Source organism: Nerophis ophidion, linkage group LG25 (genome assembly GCF_033978795.1).
Source record: "Nerophis ophidion isolate RoL-2023_Sa linkage group LG25, RoL_Noph_v1.0, whole genome shotgun sequence".
NCBI classification, from domain to species: domain Eukaryota; kingdom Metazoa; phylum Chordata; class Actinopteri; order Syngnathiformes; family Syngnathidae; genus Nerophis; species Nerophis ophidion.
This window is the reverse complement of record NC_084635.1, coordinates 14,010,108-14,028,924: the sequence shown is the minus strand read 5'-3', so window position 1 is coordinate 14,028,924 and position 18,817 is coordinate 14,010,108. Positions and strand designations below refer to the sequence as shown.

The 18,817-nt window shown below is 39.8% G+C and overlaps 1 protein-coding gene and 1 long non-coding RNA gene across 6 annotated transcripts in view; one reads left to right on the top strand and one right to left on the bottom strand.

The window, feature by feature from the left end:
* Positions 1-18,735, bottom strand: part of LOC133542838 (uncharacterized) — a 27,983-nt gene extending 9,248 nt beyond the window's left edge. The window contains exons 1-2 of the long non-coding RNA XR_009804223.1: positions 18,647-18,735; positions 13,875-13,974 (exon numbers count right to left, since the gene is read on the bottom strand). This is a non-coding gene — a long non-coding RNA (uncharacterized LOC133542838). The remainder of the gene's footprint in view (positions 1-13,874; positions 13,975-18,646) is intronic.
* Positions 8,801-18,817, top strand: part of gramd2aa (GRAM domain containing 2Aa) — a 110,026-nt gene continuing 100,009 nt past the window's right edge. Inside the window, exon 1 of one of the 5 annotated variants that reach the window (XM_061887036.1) lies at positions 8,801-9,092. In XM_061887036.1, the coding sequence (XP_061743020.1) occupies positions 8,848-9,092 (245 nt within the window). In that variant the 5' untranslated portion in view covers positions 8,801-8,847. Of the gene's footprint in view, positions 9,093-13,708; positions 13,962-18,481 lie in introns of those variants that run through there. The other 4 variants (XM_061887037.1, XM_061887039.1, XM_061887040.1 and 1 more) reach the window with 4 other exon arrangements.

Sequence of the window (18,817 nt, the reverse complement as noted above, 5' to 3'; positions counted from 1 at the left end):
AGCTTTATTTTATTAGTAAATGTTGCAAGTTTTTCTAAATTACATTTAGCCTTTAAGATTTTTTATTTCACTTTTGTTTATGTTTTTGTTTATTTTAATAGTATTTTTAGAATGGGCCTTCAAAACATTAGCTGTCTGCCGCAAATGGCCTCCGGGGCATTGAAACTTCTGCTATAGATAATAAAAAATTAATTCTGATTAATCAAAGGATAAAAAGCAGAGCCTGGCGACGCATGCACGTTTATCATAACTCTCTCGCTCTGTCTGTCTCTGCCCCGCCCTCACGAATGTTAACGCTGTGTGCACCACTTTTTTTTTTTTTTTTACCCCTTCTTAACCCTGAACGTACATTGAAAATACACACAACCATAACCTAAAATGCCGGACATTTGAGGCATTTAAGAAACTCCACCTGGACAGCTCCGCAAAGACGACAAATCCCGTGAAAAGTGGAAGTGTGGTCAGTCTATCATAGCCCAGTCGTTGCTAGCATGCCGTGTGTTGTTGTTTTTTTGATTGATTGAAACTTGTATTAGTAGATTGCACAGTACAGTACATATTCCGTACAATTGACCACTAAATGGTAACACCCCAATAAGTATTTCAACTTGTAAATTAATTCATGGTGCCTCGGTGTGCATTGTTTACACAACGTGCGGCGCGCTACTTATATGTCCGTGTATATATATATATATATATATATATATATATATATATATATATATATATATATACACTTCCAAAAGTTTGGACACACCTTCTCATTCACAACACAACTGATGGCCCCAATCCCATTGATAAAGCAAGAAATTCCACTAATCAACCCTGATGAAGTGAAAACCATTTCAGGTGACTACTTTGTCTTGTTATGTTCTTATTTTACTGTTATATTGTTATTCCCATTGTTTTTATTCTTTTTGTAATATTTCTCTATTTTGTTTCCTTTTAAACCCCCATTATTTACTTTTTACTTTTTTTTTAATTGATCTCAACTCTGTACACTGCTGCTGGAATTTTAATTTTCCTGACGGAACTCTCCTGAAGGAATCAATAAAGTGCTATCTATCTATCTATCTATCTATCTATCCATCTACCTCTTGAAGCTCATCAAGAGAATGCCAAGAGTGTGCAAAGCAGTAATCAGAGCAAAGGGTGGCTATTTTGAAGAAACTAGAATACGAAACATGTTTTCTGTTATTTCCCCTTTTTTTGTTAAGTACATAACTCCAAATGTGTTCATTCATAGTTTTGAGGCCTTCAGTGACTATCTACAATGTAAATAGTCATTGAAATAAAGAAAACCCATTGAATGAGAAGTTGTGTCCAAACTTTTGGCCTGTACAGTATATATACATGCGTGTGTGTGTGAGTATGTAAGCAAATATTAACATTGCTGTATGTATACTTTAGATCCAGCAGATTTAGTTACATTTTCAGAAGAAACCATAATAAATGCATTAAAAGAACCAAACTTTATGAATGTTTTTATGACAATTATGTGCTCCAATCACTCTATCACATAAAAATAAGAGCTGTAAAAATGATTGGAAACGCAATATAGCCATGATATTATGTTCTTTAAAAGTGTATGTAAACTTTTGATCACGACTGTATATATTTATCTATGTATGTATGTATGTATATATGTATGTATGTATGTATGTATGTGTGTGTGTGTGTGTGTGTGTGTGCGTGTGTGTGTGTGTGTGTGTGTGTGTGTGTGTGTGTGTGTAAGTACAGTACAGGCCAAAAGTTTGGACACACCTTCTCATTCACAACACAACTGATGGTCCCAACCCCATTGATAAAGCAAGAAAATCCACTAATCAACCCTGATAAGGCACACTTGTGAAGTGAAAACCATTTCAGGCGACGCCATCTTGAAGCTCATCGAGAGAATGCCAAGAGTGTGCAGAGGGTAGCTATTTTGAAGAAACTAGACTAAAACATGTTTCAGTTGTTTCACCTTTTTTTTCTAAGTACATAACTCGTTCTATATGTGTGCTTCTAATTGTTTTACATGTTTCTTTACTACTTCCCAAACTCTTATTTAACTTGCAAATCACCCGATCTCTGTCTCACCGCCCCTCTCTCAGCTAGTCAACTGCTAAGCTAACAAAGTTTGCGTGGAGAAAGGCGGCGTCTGTCTGAAGGCGTCTGCTCCCCACACGTCACGACCACTTCCCTAAAGACAGCAATAAGTCGACTCGGTGAAAGAAATACCGTGAGTATGGCTCCCTGCTTTTCGTGCGCCGTTGTCATGGATATGTTGGCTCTGCTATTGGGCCGTGTACGCCAGTTAGAGCAGAGTAATCTCGTAACTTTAGACATTGAGGAAACGTCTGCTAGCGTTAGCTGTAGCGAGCTAACTAGCCCAGCTTACAGCAGACCTAAGCGGCCTATAAGAAACGGTGAACCGGTTGAGACGCATAATAGAGTTAGCCCTTTAGCTAGTCCTACACCCCAGTCTACCAGGCACCACACTTTAGTCATAGGCGGCTCCATCACCCGAAAAATAAAGCTTAGCAAACCAGCCACAATTGAGTATATTCCCGGGGCCAGAGCACCTGACATTGAAGCTAATCTTAGGGAGCTAACTCGCAACAGGCCTAGTAAACGCGTACGACAGGCTAATCGCACCACTAGCTATGCGAACATAGTTGTACACGTTGGCTCTAATGACACCAGAATGAGACAGTCAGAGATTACAAAGAGGAACATAACTAAGACTTGTAATCCCGCTAGAAAGATGTCCAGGCATCGAGTATTTGTCTCTGGCCCCCCCTGCCTGTGACAGGCAATGATGAGAGATATATCAGACTAGTCTTGTCAGGTTCAAACACCCATGACATCTATTAGACAAGACAAGAAGCAAATGAATCAAAGACAAGATTCAATTTAGCTCATGAGGAGAGCGCATGTGTGACTGCACCCTCGTACAGCATCACCCCACCACTCTGAGGAGGGAGCTCCAGGTTTCCTCCTTTATTTGGGCATTTCCTGATTACATGGCAGCAGCTGTTTCTAAGGGGAGGGGGTTATAAACAGCTGCCGCACTCAGTCATAAACAGTTTAAAGAAAAGGTGCCTGTAGCCGTGTCAAGTCTGCTTTCTCTCTGCTTTGTAGATCTTGGGTCATGACAAGTTCTTCCTGTGGCTGTCCAATAGATCAGGAAAACCGACACCTCCACGTCGTATCCCGTCTGACACAGTGGAGTTTTACAAGCCTTTTGCTTGATAAGAACAAAGACAGCTATTGTCTTCTTGCAGGGCAGCCTGAACTCTAGGGAAAACAAGTTGTGTGATAACTTATATACAATTATTCTGACAAGTCTCGCTTAACAAGTGGCTGGCTAGTTTTTGTAGACATCAAGAACTAACGTTTATTGATAATTGGCCCTCTTTCTGGAGCAAACCGGGCTTGTTGATGAGGGACGGCCTTCACCTTAACCAGGAAAGCGCCATCATCCTGCCTAGGAACATAGATTATTGTTTGAGTCACACTTGACTAACTACCCTAGAGAAAGCCTGGTCACAGGCAATTATAGTGTCTGTTAGTCCTGGTGAGGAGTCAGTTAAGATAGAACTAACCAGGACCAGGCTGGAAAATCTCTGCACACATAGCATTTATCCTAGAATAATACACAGCTCACATAAAGTATTTTCTGCAGTGGCTGTGCCAGAGGTGGACATGCATTCTGCTGAGGTGGCAAATTATGACGCGTTCAGTTTATCGCAGAACAGGAAACAATCTGAAGATTCGAGTCGTATCAACCCCTAGAAATGGTCTAAATTATTTACATCGCACTACGCAAAATAAACGCAACATTATTAATATTACTAATACGGATAACTTTAACAAAAATTCCTCAAAACAGCCCACTACTTATAAAATGGGCTTTTCAAACATAAGATTGTTGTCTCCCAAAACGTTATTAGTTAATGAGTTCATTAGAGACAACAATCTTAACGTCATTGGTCTCAGCGAAACTTGGCTCAAACCAGACAATTTTTTTGCTCTTAAAAAGGCATCTCCTCCTAACTATACGAATATTGCCCGTTCCCTTAAAATGGATGGGGGGTCGCACTAATATATAATGAAAAGCTTAACCTTACCTCTAACCTACGTAATAAATATAAATCATTTGAGGTGCTTACTATGAGGTCTGTGGCACTGCTGCCTCTCTACCTGGTTATCTACCGCCCCCCTGGGCCCTATTCAGAATTTTATCAGTGAATGTTCACTGAGTTTGTTACTGATCTAGAAACGCACGCCGACAATATAATTATAATGGGGGACTTTAATATCCATATGAATACCCCATCAGACCCTCCGTGCATGGCGCTCCAGACTATAATTGATAGCTGTGTTCTGCCACAAATAATAACTGAACACACGCATCGCAACGGTAATACGATAGGTCTAGTGCTTGTCAGGGGTATCACCACCTCCAAAGTTATGATACTCCCGTGTACTAAAGTAATGTCCGATCGTTACCTTATAAAATTCGAAGTTCTGACTCATAGTCAACAAGCAAATAATAATCACTGCTTTAGCAGCCGCAACATGAATGCTGTCACAATGATGACTCTTGCTGGCCTACTGCCTTCGGTAATGGCGCCATTCCCATATTATGTGGGCTCTATTTATAACCTCACTAACAACTTCAATGACGCCCTGCGCGACACCATTGATAGTATAGCGCCGCTAAAGCTTAAAATTCCCCCTAAAAGGTGCACCCCATAGTTTACAGAAGAAACTAAAGCTCTTAAACTATCATATAGAAAGCCAAAAAGCAAATGGCGCGCGACTAAACTTGAGGTTTTCAATCAAGCATGGAGTGATAGTTTAATGACTTATAAATGCATGCTTACCATAGCTAAAGCTAATTACTACTCAAATCTCATTCACCTCAACAAAAACGATCCTAAATATTTGTTCAGTACAGTAGCATCGCTAAACCAACAAGGGACTCCTCCCAGTAGCTCCACCCATTCGGCACATGACTATGAATTTTTTTAATAACAAAATTTAACTCATTAGAAAGGAGATTAAAGACAACGCATTCCAGCTACAACTGGGTTTTATTAACACAGATACAAATGTATATACGACGGATGTTGCCCTCCAAAATAGTCTCTCTGTTTTTGATGAAATAACATTAGAGGAACTCCTACGACATGTAAATGAGATAAAACAAACAATATGTTTACTTGACCCACTTCCTGGGAAACTTATCAAGGAGCTGTTTGTAATATTAGGACAATCAGTGCTAAATAATATAAACTTATCACTTTCCTCTGGCACTGTTCCCCAAGCATTCAAAAAAGTGGTTATTCATCCTCTGCTCAAAAGACCTAACATTGATCCTGACTTCATGGTAAACTACCGGCCGGTGTCCCACCTTACGTTTAAAATTGTCGCACAGCAGCTAAATGACCACTTAACGTCTAACAATCTATGTGAACCCTTTCAATTCGGTTTCAGGGCAAATTACTCTTTGGGGACAGCCCTCGCAGAAATGACTAATGATCTATTGCTAACGATGGATGCTGATGTGTCATCCATGTTGCTGCTCCTTGATCTTAGGGCTGCTTTCGGTATCGTCGATTATAATATTTTATTGGAGCGTTTCAAAACACGTATTGGTATGTCCGACTTAGCCTTGTCTTGGTTTAACCCCTATCTTACTAACAGGATGCAGTGCGTCTCCCATAACAATTTGACCTCGAAGTATGTTAAAGTAACGTACAGAGTTCTACCGGATTCAGTTCTTGGCTCTGCACTTTTCAGCTTCTACATGCTGCCGCTAGGTGACATCGTACGCAAAAACGGTGTTAGCGTTCACTGTTATGCTGATGCCCCTAACCAACACGCCAGATTGTAGTCAGCTGGAGGCGTGTCTTAATGAAATTAAACAATGGATGTCCGCTAACTTTTTGCAACACAACGATAAGAAAACGGAAATGCTGATTATCGCTCCTGCTAAACACAGACACGTATTTAATAATACCACTTTAACATTTGACAACCAAACAATTACACAAGGCGACTCGGTAAAGAATCTGGGTATTATCTTCGACCCAACTCTCTCGTTTGAGTCACACATTGTTACTAAAACAGCCTTCTTTCATCTCCGTAACTTTGCTAAAATTGTTCCATTTGGTCCACTAGCGACGCTGAGATCATTATTCATGCGTTTGTTACATCTTCTCTCGATTACTGTAACGTATTATTTTCGGGTCTCCCTATGTCTAGCATTAAAAGATTACAGTTGGTACAAAATGCGGCTGCTAGACTTTTGACAAGAACAAGAACGTTTGATCATATTACGCCTGTACTGGCTCACCTGCACTGGCTTCCTGTGCACTTAAGATGTCTAGCTACATCCTATCTTGCTGATTGTATTGTACCATATCTGCGTTCAAAGAACTCCGGCTTATTAGTGATTGCCAGAGCCTAAAAAAAGTCTGCGGGTTACAGAGTGTTTTCTATTCGGGCTCCAGAACTCTGGAATGCCCTCTCGGGTAACAGTTAGAGATGCTACCTCAGTAGAAGCATTTAAGTCCCATCTTAAAACTAATTAATAAATAAGCTTTTAAATCGGGGGTCCCCAAACTTTTTAACCCGGGCATTTTTAGACAATGTGATTTGCCTGAGCGGCTAGGAGACTCTGAGAGTAACAAGCAACAAGCGGTAGAAAATGGATTAGAAAGGACAGATTAAAAAATAATAATAATAAAATATAAAAATTTAACTAGGGACTTCCCACGGGCCAGATCTCGAACGCTGACAGGTCGGATCTGGCCGACGGGCCGTAGTTTGGGGACCCCTGCTTTAAATAGACCCCCCTTTTAGACCAATTGATCTGTCATTTCTTTTCTGCTCTTCCTCCCTCTCCTTCGTGGAAAGGGTGGGGGGGGGGGGGGGGCACAGATTCTGCGACCACAGATAATGCGATAGCAATCCAAAGTTGGGACCTGGGGTGGACCACTCATCTGTGCATCAGTTGGGGACGTCTCAGCGCTGCTGACCTATTTCCGATGAAGATTATTTCCTGCTGGCCCCACTATGGACTGGACTCTCACACTACTATGTTAGATCCACTTTTGACAGGAATCTCACACTATTATGCTAGATCCACTCGACGTCCGTTGTCCTCACATCTGTGGTCCCCTCCAAGGTTTCTCACTGTCATCCCATTGGGTTGAGTTTTTTCTTGCCCTGATGTGGGATCTGAGCCGAGGATGTCCTTGTGGCTTGTGCAGCCCTTTGAGACAGTCGTGATTTAGGGCTATATAAGTAAACTTTGTGTGATTTGTTGTATCACCCAAAACTAATGTAAAGTATCCAACAACAGAATAATTTTAACCAGATACTAACTGTAAATTAGCAAGTTGATTAATAGTTTACAACAGGAAATGAGGCATTAAAGGCATACTGAAATGAGATTTTCTTATTTAAACGGGGATTGCAGGTTCATTCTATGTGTCATACTTGATCATTTTGCGATATTGCCATATTTTTGCTGAAAGGATTTAGTAGAGAACATCGACGATAAAGTTTGCTACTTTTGGTTGCTAATAAAAAAAGCCTTGCCTGTACCGGAAGTATCAGACAATGTGCGCGTGACGTCACGGATTGTAGGGCTCCTCACATTGTTTACAATCATAGCCACCAGCAGCTAGAGCGATCCGGACCGAGAAAGCGACAATTTCCCCACTAACTTGAGCTAGGATGAAAGATTTGCGGATGAGGATAATGAGAGTGGAGGACTGGAAAAAAAAAAAAAAAAAGTTAAAAAAAAAAATTTTTTAAAGGCGAGGGCAGTGAGAGCTATTCAGATGTTATTAGACACATTTACTAGGATAATTCTGGAAAATCCCTTATCTGCCTATAGTGTTACTAGTGTTTTAGTGAGATTATATAGTACCTGAAAGTCGGAGGGGTGTGGCCACGGGTGTAGTGACTGCCAGTGTCTCTGAGGGAAGGAAGCCACGCAGCTGCAGCAGGACGCAAACGCCACTGACGTCTCCGGTAAGAGCCGACTTATTACCACAATTTTCTCACCGAAACTTGCCGATTGACATGTGGTCGGGATCCATGTTTGCTTAACCGCTCTGTTCCATAGTAAAGCTTCACCTTCGGGAATTTCAAACAAGGAAACACCGGCTGTGTGTGTGATGCTAAAGGCAGCTGCAGTGCACCGCTTCCCACCTCCATCTTTCTACTTTGACTTCTCCATTATTAATTCAACAAATTGCAAAGGATTCAGCAACACAGATGTCCAGAATACTGTGTAATTATGCGATTAAAGCAGACTACTTATAGCTTGGATCGGGCTGTAAAAAAATTGTCCGCTACAACCCGAGACGTCACGCGCACGCGTCATCATACGCGTCATCATTCCGCGACGTTTTCAACAGGATACCTCGCAGGAAATTTAAAATTTCAATTTAGTAAACTAAACCGGCCGTATTGGCATGTGTTGCAATGTTAAGATTTCATCGTTGATATATAAACTATCAGACTGCGTGGTTGGTAGTAGTGGGTTTCTGTAGGCCTTTAATGTTACTGCATACGTCAGTAGCTAAAGTCTTACATGGTGATATGTATATCGTTATCGCAGCATAGATTGTAGGCCGTATCGCCCATCCCTATGACGGCCGGGCATACTCAGCTGTGCGCATTAGCATAATGCAACATCAGTGATGGGGAGCGATTACGCCGGGCATGATTTTGTGGAGTGTAAATGTGGAATCTGATTATCCTCTGTGCTCTGGGCTCAAGAGAGAGAGGGAGAGCATCGGAGGGAAGGAGGGGTTAAGATAGAAAAGTGCTGAGCCAATGGGTTTTCCCCCACAAAGCAGCTGGCTGCCATCAGGACGGGACATCAGGACACCTCCAGGACCCACTCTGCTCGCTGTTGGGACAAGGGAGGCCGTCTTCCAGGAGGTGTTCATGGGATGCACTATCTACGCAGCCAGCCCTAAGGCCCTGCCTGCCGACGAGGCAGCAGGCCAGGACACTTACTACCCGCTCGCCCACTATCGCCACCTTCATGGTAACTGCAGCCAGAGGATAGCAGCAAGGTAAGCGTCACATGTGACTGTGCAGGTGAGCCCCGCCTATCTAATAGCTCATGTTGCACCTGAGCCAATCACAGAGCAGCACATGGTGCTGGAAATGTACTGCACATGTGCATGACTTTTTCCCATGTCTGCCTTCACCCCTACAACATCAGGCTCTGGTTATTCAATTATATTCTTTTTTTTTTTCACATTTTAAAGATCTTTGAACAATATTGTAATATTGCAGCTGTGGAGAAGTGCATTGTATCATGCTAAGAAATGAACATGCTTTTAATAATGGAGGTCATCAAAGTATTAGCAGCACAACTCAGTATGGTGCCATGAAACCTTACATAACCTTACAAACTATACACACCATTTTTCGCACGATTCGGTTCTCGTCGAACATTTTTAAGCTAAAATATTGCTCAGTTTATCTGTTATCACATGGCCACATTTTACATTTAATAAGTAAGTCCATTTTAGGGCTGCAGTAATTAATAATTTTAGTAATCGAGTAATTTATCGATTCGGCTGAAAACCGTCCAGCATATATGCGTTTTATATTGGTCCATATCAATAATTATTCATATATTTTATGAACTATTGAAAATAAGGAGCACAGGAAAAATATAATACTTTATTCAAAATGTAACCTCCCCCTGGTTTTAATCCCCTCAGCTAAGTAAACACAACCATGAAAAACACTCAACGTAACACAATTCTAAAATCACAACAAACACTGAACAATAACCTTTTTAAATTAAGCTGCAAAAATAAAGAATATGTAAAAAATGCTAAAGTGTGAAAATGTGAATTTACAGAAAACTGAACTACTTTCTGCAGGTTCAGTGCCAGGACGTTAAAGTGGTGTAACATTTAATTGTATACTTATTTATAGGGGAACTGCACTTTTTTGGAATGTTGCCTATTGTTCACAACCCTTATGAGAGACAAGAAGACCAAAGGTTATGTTTAGTTTTGCATTTTAATTTATAGTAGTCGGCCCGTTTTAGGTGGCTCGCAATGGAGATTACTGGAGCAATCCATTTTTCCTCTGAATCGCATTAAAAATGCATCCAAAAACCCCCAACAATACTTCCTGTACATTCCATAACCTGTGTAATGACCAAGCTGTAACGACATTGTTATTGTAAGAGCAACCACTGAAGGACACTTTTTCTAGCGGAGTAACACATCGCCTTGCAACGGAACTGTAAGCTAGCTACGGCAAGAGGTAAGCTAGCTACTGCGTCAGCAGCAGAATGGACACGATGGGACACCATTGAATTTGTTAGCAATGATTTAGACGTTGTCCCGGTCCATGATGTGGTCATTTATTTTGCAATGATTTGATATGGCTGATTTTAAGATTTCCTGTTCAGATTTCGGTTTTAGGCTTCTCGTGAATCTTCCAGTTGTCTCTTTTTAAAATTCTTTCCGATGTTTTTTTTTTTTTCCCTTGTGTTGATGTCGCACCTGTATCTTCAATGTATGTTTTTCTACATGATTTACACAAGGTTTTCATAAATTAGTCTCAATCTATTTTGGCCTTTAAATGTACAAGTACCGTATTTTCTAGACCAGGGGTAGGGAACCTATGGCTCCAGAGCCAGATGTGGCTCTTTTGATGACTGCACCTAGCTCTCGGATAAATCATAGTTGACATTGCTTAACACGGTAAGTAATGAATATATATATATATTTTTTTTTTTCCAAGATGGCGCTGCTGTAGTGGCTGCTATTGGCAGGAGCTCTGTGCTCTTGTGTCATCTTTTTGTGTTTCCCTCTTGTTTTCATGTCTTCTTATATTTTTTTGCCTTTTGGTCCGGGACCCTTTGGGACTGTGTGACAAGGGGTGCCACTTTCGTGACCTCTGTGGTGCTTTTTTTTGTGGACTTCTGGATCTGCCTCCCGGGTGCCTTTTGGCCATGGAGACCAGCTGCAGGGTCTCTGCCACACCGGAGTCGGTTTGGAGGGACTGGAGGAGATGCGGATGAGGGGACAGGGCTGCGGAGCTAGCACTGAGCGCTGGGACGGAGAGGCTTCGTGGTGTCTTGGCTGGTTGAGCAGGTGTCGGGACACCTCAGTCACCTTGGACGTATCCTCGCTCATCCATGCGGACTGGACACTGGCCGAGAGTGGAGTCGGCTGTCTTGGTTGCTTTGTTGGGTCTGCTCCTGTCTCTGGCCATGCTCCCTCCACCCCAGCGGACGATGGCGTGGAACACCGCAGAGGCCACCACAGTGGATATGTTTCTTTTACTTTTTATTCATAGCTGTATGTAGAAGTGTCTGGTTGTATCTGCTGCTTTAATGTCTTTAATGTCCTCTGTGTTCTTTGATGTTTGATGTTTCCCTCTTACACACATGAAAGAGGGATGTGTACCATGGCTATGAGTTGTTTTTTTCCCTTGGCCTCAGTCTGCATCTCCTCTCCAGGGCCCAGGCTAAGACCGATTTTTTCATTTTATTTAATCTTCTATTTTTTTCCCCCCCCCCTCCTTGTTTACCTGTATCTCATCTTTTTTGTAAGGGGCACTGGAAGCCGGCAGACCCGTCAGCGATCCTGTTCTGTCTCCCTGTAATGTTTGTCTAAACTTGAATGGGATTGTGCTGAAAATTTAAATTTTCCTGACGGAATAAATAAAGTACTATCTATCTAATTCCGCTGGTAATCACATTGTCAAAGATAACATTCAAAATATATAACATTCTCATGCATTTTAATCCATCCATCAGGTTTCTACCGCACCTGTTCAAGAAGTCGCATTAATGGTAGGAAATATTTTATTTATTGTTTGTTAGCTTCAGAATAACAATGTTATTAAAAGGAATAACAGATTTCCATCCATCCATCATTTTCTACCGCTTATACTCTAAAAATGTTGGTCTTGCTTAAAAATGTACGCATTTAGTTGTATTCTGTCTTAAAAAAAAAAAAAAAGTATATGGCCCTCAGGGAAATGCTTTTTAAAATATTTGCCTTGTATGGCTCTCTCAGCCAAAAAGGTTCCCGACCCCTGTTCTAGACCATAAACTGCAGTGGAATATAAAAAAAACTTTTAGAAGGAAAAAAACTTTTTTTCATATCTCAACCACACCGGACTATAAGCCGTTATATACGTTGTGAAATGACATACCAGTATTCAAATAGAAAGATTAAGTAATTCTTTACAAACGGTGCTTGTAAAACGACAGAAAAACGGCTGATCAAACAAAACAGAAAAGTCAATGTAATTATTCATCCTTTATGTGATGAATAAAATGTTCTCCTTTTTAATTAGGTTCATGATGTTTATCAGGGATCTTTTTCTTTGTACTTTTTAAAAACATGAGTTCAAAGAGTTAAAATAGATCATTTTAGTAAATTGTTTGATTTCTTTGCTTAATCTATTCCACAATTTAGCCATGAGGAAGAAAAATCTGTAGATTAGCCGCACCTTTGTATAAAGTTCAAAGCTTTGGACGAAAGTACGGTAACTCTTGTTTTAGTTTGAGGTTTAAATGCTGCGTTCATTTGGGTTATTTCCCTTTTGTATTTGTTCTCTTATTCCCCTAAAAATATAGACTTGCAATGTGTATATAAAACATTTCATAGAGGGTTTTGAAGTTGTTTTAGAGGGCTTGAAAGGCTTAAACGGGAACTAGCCACATTATTCAAGCTTTTTTTTATCATCTTTAGAATGCTCATAAAAAAGACGTGTGTTCTTGTCTCTTATTGCTGGATGATATATTTTCCCACAAATTATTGCTGATAAATTATATTGTTGTCAGCATTTTTTTAAAAAGCAATTCAAGCACTAATGTAATTATAATATAATACAATAAAAATCATGCTTGTAAGGCTTTGACACGTAATACACTTTTATTTTCCGTTAGAATTTTTTTACCTTTGTACTTGGAAGGTAAGGAACTTTTGATTATCCTAAATAAGTGAATGAATAAAAGTAAAATGGACTCTCAATCTCTTAGCAAAAATTACACTTTAATAAATACTGAACATTTTAAAGTGCAGGTGTTTTGTTTCGGTTGGAAAAACTGCGTCAGGTGGGTTTTTTGTTGTTTATTTTTGCTAGGTTTTAACGAATGTAGTCCATGTTTACATGCTAATCGTGTTCATTCGGTTTTGAAGGCAAAATGTTCCATGCATTCATCTTTTTTTTTTCTAGGGCTCTTTCGGACAGGGGTTTCATGCTGCCGATTCTGATACCGGTCATCCATGATTGAGATCGGCCGATACCAATCACATGTATCAACTCTATATTGTTCAATGTGTTTGGTGAGGGCTATTGATAGTTTAACTATATCAGCACAATATTTAAACTATTTATTTGTTCTTGTCCTCTGTGCATAATATTTTCAGCCTCGTCCTTCAGTGATAATACTATCTGATATTTATATTTACAGTACAAATAAATGCAATGTATTTATTATGATTTGTCAAACCAGGTTAGAGTCTGTGTAATATTCTTAGTTTAGTGGCCGGTTGTGTTTTCAATGCTCCTTTGCTCCCTTGGTTATGTTTTCTTGTTGCGAGGTGGCTGATTAGTCACACCAGCTTTTTGTGTGTTGATTAGCGTCCTCACCTGGTTCTGCCCCTAATCACTCCCCTTTATATTATGGTGTTTTCCTTGTCTTAGTGGCTGGTCCATTGTTTGTTAAAGACGACGGCTTGTTTGTTGGTTTTGTTGTTTGTTTCATGCTACGCACATTTTTTTTCATCTGCTATCTTCATGCCACGCTAAAGTAGCATCCAGTTTATCTTATGTTAATTGTATATTGAAGTAAAGAATCATCTTACCTGCAGCCTGTCTGAGGTCCTCCACGTCTTTGGAATCGCAAACACTTCACAACAAGCCAGTTCACGACAGTACTTGCCGTAATGGAGGTAAGGCTCCACACTGTGTATGGAGACACATAATTAGCTTCTTGTCAGTTGAGGGACTGAATATAAATTCAGTATCAGCCAGAGGAGATCACCGTTTGCGATCCGCAACAAAATGCATTAATGGCAATGGCGATCACACACTTTTTCATGAAAACTGGCCGATACTACAGTAATCGGTGGCCGATTAATTGCCACATCCCTCCTTTTTTCCTCTCTATTTTTTGTTCCATATCATTGCTTCTAAAGGAAGCCAGCAGTCTCTCCTCCACTCATAAATAAAAATATTGTGGATGGCTAACAGGGGTTCACTCGCTCATTAAATTCTGCTAGTGAACGAAGAAGCCCAGGTGTTGAGAGCAATGCAGAGCGAACCTACTCTGATAGCAAGCGCGAGGCGAATAAACCAAACACACCACATTATTGTTTACTTGAAGCAGGGGTGTCCAATGTGCGGCCCGTAGGTAATTTTTTTAACGGCCCCACGGCACATTTTAAAAATATAATTGAAACATTTTTAAAACGTAAAAAGTGATACAAATGACAAAATAAGTAAAATGCAACAAGAAAATGTTGCAATGTTTACTCTAATAACACAAAGCTGCCATGGAGGCTGTTTCTTTCTTTAAAAAATAATAATGTATCAAAATCAACGTCATTTTGAATTATTGACCTATTCAAGGCTCCAATTACGTCACGTTAAATTTTCCACTTTGACATATTTTGGGGAAAATGTTGCATATTTTGTGTTTGCCATATAAAAAAACTTTTTTTAAAGAATGGCCTAAAATGAAGGAACAAAAAACATAAACAATAAAACGTATAATTGACGGATAGATCTGAAGTTGATCTCTAGATTTTTGTGTTAAAAGTAAACAGTAAAAAAATGTATAATTTATTTTCTAACACCCTTTTGGATACCCAATAATTTTACTGTGATTTGTTTTTAAGTGTCATTGCTCAAAAAATAATAATGAATTAAAATCAATGGTGTTATGAGTTATTGACCTTTCTAATGCTCCAATTATTATATAATCTCAAATGTTACACTTGAAAAAAATATTGGGTGATAATATACCTATTTTGTTTTTTTCCATAAAAAAACAGGGTTTTCTTTGACAAAAAGAGCATACAACTTAAATCTTTAAAATCATTATATTGACAGATGGACCTAATGTTGATGTGGAGATTTAAAACTTGAATAATAATAAAACAAAATAATACTAAATAAAGACCTATTTTTAATATTTTTTTGACTGAAACCCTTTGGGGTCCCCGGGATCAAGCCTGATTGGAGGCCTAAATGTATATTTGTTATACATATATTGTATTGGTTTTTAAAATAAAAAAATGTCAAAATGCCCCCCGCTTGTTTTGATTTTTCAGTGTGCGGCCCTCAGTGGACAAAGTTTGGACACCCCTGACTTAAAGGGAACCTATGATGCAAAATTAACTTTTCTTACCTATCAGTACCTGTTTTTGTGTATTTGGGATCTGCACTCGTCTCAAAAATTTGAAATCAAACCAGAGATATTTATACAACAATCTTGCCTTCCTTCAAACTTCCGGGAAAAGAGCTGTTCTGGAGTTTGCCCGATTGGTGAGTTTTTTCCATTGGTGACGTCAGTGGATTATTCGAATATGGTCGAGATTTACCCCAAGTGCTTTGCGCGAATCCGCCATGGCAGTCCACCCTGTGGTTGATAAGATCCTTTTTTTTTCTCAGTCTTCTTGTTTTGGGGCAGACTGACTCGTACATGCACATGCTGTTGTCATTTCTAATACAAAGTAGCGTATAGTTATCTATATTATCTGTACAGTAATTGATTTATTTTTTATCTGCACCATATTGCTTTTTTATCCTGCACTACAACAAGCTATTGCAACAAAATTGTGTTCTTATCTGTACTGGAAAGTTCAAATTTAAATGACAATAAAAAGGAAGTCTAAGTTGTAACTTATATCTGTCAAAAGCCTTGCTATAGTAACTCTAAAAACTACGACATGGATGACGAAGTGGATGACCGCACACAAAACGGTACATCCCAAAGAGACTTTAAAGAGTCTTTAAAACATAATCCAGGACTTTATGCTGAGCTTTTTCACTTGTAGCTACTACCTGTGCTACTATGATTTTTTTTAATTAGTAGCACAGAAAATGTTTTTGTAGCACAGAAAAAATAATATTTCTGATACAAACAAACTCTCGTAGTAACAAGCGCGCAGTGTGATTTGTGTCAAGTTTTAAGGTGGTGAAAAAATGTTGTGTTTTACTGACCACCAAGACTTTATTTATTGCGTGTTTAAGACATGTGCGAGCAACTGGAGAAGGAGGAAAAGACACGCAGCTCTTCAATCACTTACACAATCACAGTCCATTTGGTTATGGTTTAAGTTTATTTCAAACATGCTATACAGGCCAAAATGTTACTCTAGTTTGATCAACTTTGGATGGATTTTTTTGCGAGCAAAATGGGATGAAAGGGTTTAAATCTGTATGTGCACCTATGCTACTTTTTTTTTTTTCCTATAACTCACACACACCTATTTTTGGTCGCAAATGTGACAAAAATGCTCACTATGCAAAATGTTGATCGATGGACAACCATTACATGTTATGTAGAGGAATGTTTAAAATGTAGACAAAAAAAATCATAATATGACCCCCTTTAGGCCCTGTGATGCATACTTGCCAACCCTCCCGGATTTTCTGGGAGACTCCCGAAATTCAGCGCCTCTCCCGAAAACCTCCCGGGACAAATTTTCTTCCGAAAATCTCCCGAAATTCAGGCGGGGCTGGAGGCCACGCCCCCTCCAGCTCCATGCGGACCTGAGTGAGGACAGCATGTTTTCACGTTCGCTTTCCCACAATATAAACAGTGTGTCTGCCCGATGACGTTATAACTGTAGAATGATCGAGGGCGAGTTCTTGGTTTCTTATGTGGGTTTATTGTTTGGCAGTTTCACTATCGTCCTCCCAGCGCGGTAACAACACACAACAACAGCAGTCACGTTTTTGTCTACCATTAAGCAGTTCATCTGCCGTAAACAGCAATGTTGTGACACTCTTAAACAGGACAATACTGCCATCATATGGTTAGAAAAATAGTGAAAGAGAATAGAACAAGGATGGACAATAATTCAACCCTTAACTCAACAATGAGTAGATGAGTGTTATGTGTAAATAAATGAACATTGAAATTCAAGTATTTGATTTATATATATAAACATATATATATATGTATATATATATAAAATAAATATATATATATATATATATAGCTAGAATTCACTGAAAGTCAAGTATTTCTTATATATATCTATATATACATACATATATATATATATATATATATATATATATATATATATATATATATATATATATATATATGAAATACTTGACTCTTAACCGCGCCCCCCACCTCCCAGAAATCGGAGGTCTCAAGGTTGGCAAGTATGCTGTGATGAGGTGGCGACTTGCCCAGGGTGTACGACGCCTTCCGCCCAAATGCAGCTGAGATAGGCTACAGCACCCACCGAGACCCCAAAAGGGACAAGAGGGAGAAAATGGATGGATGACCCCTTTCAAGGTTATTGAGTTTATTACTGTTAATAGTTCGATTAATTGACGGGCTCTGTAAATGTGATCAAACTCATTCATCATTAATATTGTGCATACTTGTTAAAGTTGTTTATACGGCCACCCTCAGTGTGACCTGTATGGCTGTTGATCAAGTATGCCGTGCAATCGCTTACTGCGTTTATACAGAAGCCAAATCCAACACCTGGCTGGGCTGGCACGTTATTTGTACAGGTTTTAGAAGACGCTAGTGGCAGTGCCTCCACGGTGCCCCTTTAGTATTATTGTTCGGGTGAAATTCGGGAGAATGATTACCCTTGGAGGGGCACTGAAAATTGGGAGTCTCCCGGAAAAAGTTGAGGGTATACAAGTATGAAACTGGGCGGTATAGCTCAGTTGGTAGAGCGGCCGTGCCAGCAACTTGAGGGTTGCAGGTTCGATCCCCGCTTCCGCCATCCTAGTCAATGCCGTTGTGTCCTTGGGCAAGACACTTTACCCACCTGCTCCCAGTGCCATCCACACTGGTTTAATTGTAACTTAGATATTGGGTTTCACTATGTAAAGGGCTTTGAGTCACTTAAGGAAAAAGCGCTATATAAATATAATTCACTTCACTTAAAGCGCCATTCATATAAACACCAACATTAAATTTTCATATTAAGGTGCGGGCCTAAAAAAAAACGTCATACGGGTGGCAATCGGCCTGCGGGCTACGTGTTTGAGACCCCTGTTTTAAAACGACCCAATATTAGGTCCAGTACGATTTCAGTTCAGACCTTCTTGAACGGCCTTGTTTGTTCTTATTCTGGGCGTCCGTGGCGTGTAAATAGCATCGTGTAATCCCCAAACAGAGAGCACACAAGTGGGTTATAGGTAAACTCGGCCCACCTCAACACACACACACACATTAACACACACACACACACACACACAAACACACACACACACACACACACACACACAACACAACACGGCGAAGAGCAGCAAACTCAGCGCTCTCACGCTTAGCTTGAACTTGGTCGGCTTCGTCACCGCCAGAAGATTGGCTTTTTTGTTTCGTTTAGTTTTTTTACTCCCTCACTCTTAAAGACATTAAATGTTTTACCGGCACAGGAGTGAAGCAATTTTTTTCGGCGTCGAAGGAGTTACAACCTAAAACTGGCAGGTTGTGAGCTACAGGTAGGACACCAAGTTAGCGAGAGAGAGAGAGGATGCGAGTTCAGACTGTGCTTTCAAATTAAAAGTGTACCTTGTGTAGGTTCAACCTTCAGTGATG